Source organism: Myotis brandtii, unplaced genomic scaffold (genome assembly GCF_000412655.1).
Source record: "Myotis brandtii unplaced genomic scaffold, ASM41265v1 scaffold193, whole genome shotgun sequence".
In the NCBI taxonomy this organism is placed as follows: Eukaryota; Metazoa; Chordata; class Mammalia; order Chiroptera; family Vespertilionidae; genus Myotis; species Myotis brandtii.
This window is the reverse complement of record NW_005357191.1, coordinates 1,393,044-1,395,407: the sequence shown is the minus strand read 5'-3', so window position 1 is coordinate 1,395,407 and position 2,364 is coordinate 1,393,044. Positions and strand designations below refer to the sequence as shown.

The 2,364-nt window shown below is 59.2% G+C and overlaps 1 protein-coding gene across 1 annotated transcript in view; it reads left to right on the top strand.

Annotated features, from left to right (window-relative positions):
* Window positions 1-595, top strand: part of TBC1D9B (TBC1 domain family, member 9B (with GRAM domain)) — a 47,744-nt gene extending 47,149 nt beyond the window's left edge. The window contains exon 22 of the mRNA XM_005864949.2: window positions 6-595. Coding sequence (XP_005865011.1) covers window positions 6-473 — 468 coding nt within the window. The 3' untranslated portion in view covers window positions 474-595. The remainder of the gene's footprint in view (window positions 1-5) is intronic.
* Window positions 596-2,364: the final 1,769 nt, after the last annotated feature.

The window sequence follows — 2,364 nt, the reverse complement described above, 5'->3', positions numbered from 1 at the left end:
CCCAGGAGCTCCAGCCTCCAGCTGTGGGCGACCCCCAGGCCAGAGCTGGTGGAGACACCCAGCTTGGGAAAGCACCGCAGGAGAGCCAGGTGGTGGGCGAAGGGGGCGGTGGCGAGGGCCTGGGCTCCCCCTCCCAGCGTCTGTCTGATGATGAAACCAAAGACGACATGTCCATGTCCTCCTACTCGGTGGTCAGCACGGGCTCCCTGCAGTGTGAGGACCTGGCCGACGACACTGTGCTGGTGGGCGCGGAGGCCCGCAGCCCCTTGGCCCCCAGCCGCAACGGGGGCTCCGTCGACACCGACTGGAGCATCTCCTTCGAGCAGATCCTGGCCTCCATCCTGACTGAGTCTGTGCTGGTGAACTTCTTTGAGAAGAGGATGGACATTGGACTCAAGATCAAGGACCAAAGGAAAGTGGAGAGACAGTTCAGCTCCTCCAGTGACCATGAGCATTCTGGGGTTTCCAGCTGAACACTCGCAAGTGGGGCCGACCCCCGCTTCCCTCCGGGTCTGGTCTCTCCCTAATCACACCCCCCCTTCTCCCAGAAGCAGTGACTTGTAGAGGGAAAGAAGGCTGAACAGCCGCCATGGAGCCCAGGCAGAGGCTCCTGCCCTTCTTCCAGCCCTGGGCCCTGGGGCCCCGCAGATGCCAGAGCCTCCTGTGTGCTCTGCCTGTCCAGTGCCCGCCCACCTGCGCCACCGCCAGGCCACGCCGAGCCCCCCACAGGCTCCCCTGCAGCTGCCTGCTCGGAGCTTTCCTGCTCGGAGCACCTGCCTGTTGGGCACCAGTGGCCGCTCTCCAGGAGCCCCTGAGGGACGCTGGGTGCCAGGCAGGCGTATTCTAATGTTCCTCCAGCTCGCCATCCTCACCATTAACCTTAACACATTCCTCAGGTCCTGATGTCTTTCCTTGTATTCTTTTCCGTTAGCTAACAATCACACTGTGTTTAATGCCTTAATAAGTCCCTGAAAGAACTGAAAGCCACACTGTGGCCGTGGCCGGTGGGCTCCGTGGCTGAGCATTGTCCCATCAGGTTCAATTTCCTGTCAGGGAACCTGCCCAGGTTGTGGACTTGGTCCCCAGTAGGGGGCGTGCAGGAGGCAGCCGATGGATGTTTCTCTCTCGTCCACGTTTCTCTCCCTCTCCCTTCCTCTCTCTAAAATCAATAAAAACTTATTTTTTAAAAACAACCATGCTGTACGTGAGCCTGAATGTGGCCTTGCCCACTGCTTGGGGCTCCTGGCTTCTCCACCTCGGGCTGCCAGACAGTCCCTACAGGGTGGGTGCCAAGGCCCCAGGGAGATGGGGCACAGAAGGTGCTGATGAAAGCTGAGCTGAGCAGGGCCGCTGGTGGCCTGTGACAGGGAGCCCCCAGCTCTGCGCTCCACAAGTGTGAGCAGTCGGCCTGGGTGCAGGGAGCAGGCTGGGGCTACAGGCTGAGCCACCAGCACCCTCTTGCTTCGCATCAGGAGCTGGTCATCAGTGTCCAGTGTCACACACACACACACACACACACACACACACACAAGCTCTTGCTTTTGAAAGATAGCGCTTTTGAAAAATCTAATATTGAAAGTCTTGGCAGCGCGGGTTCTCATGGGGCACAGATCCCGAGCCCCGCCCAGGAGGTGGCGCCGCCCGCGATGCAGTGATCCCAGGCCGTGGCTCTGGCCGGCAGAGGCCTTCACTGTGGTGCCTGAGGCTACAAGCCCAAGTATCTTCAGCTCAAGAAGTTAGAAGATGAGTTCCCTGGACGCCTGGCCATCGCCGGCGAGGGGACTCCCCAGGTTACCGGGGTCTTTGAGGTCATGGTAGCAGGGAAGTTGGTCCACTCTAAGAAGGGAGGCGATGGCTGCGCGGACACAGCTGCCCAGGCTCAGGCCGGTGTGCCCTGAAGGCAGAGCCCTGTGACCTTGGCCCAGCCCCTCAGCAGACGCTTCACGGTGGGACGGACTGAACGGCTGGTCTTTTCCTGACGTTCTGCGGCTGCCCGGCTGCCCGGCAGATGGGTGCCCTGGTCTTTGCCTGTTGTATGTCTCCCCAGAATCCAGCATTGCACACTGGCCCTGTCCCCCGACTTCCGCCGTCTCCCTGCCTGCACTCCCCATGTCTCCCTGTCCCCCTCTGGTGTTTGGGCGGGTCCTGCTCCAGGATTCTTTCCCAAGGAGGAGCCTGGGGCGGGGGGGGGGGGGGGGGGGGGGGGGACCCGTGTGTGAGTCTCAGGTTTCAGCCGTGTTTGCAACATTCACAGTTCAATAAATATTGAATGAATTTTTTTAAAAAATCTAATATTACAGTTTTGAGACATAACTTACCATAAAATTTGCTTGTTTTAATTTACAATTCAATGGTTTTTAGTAA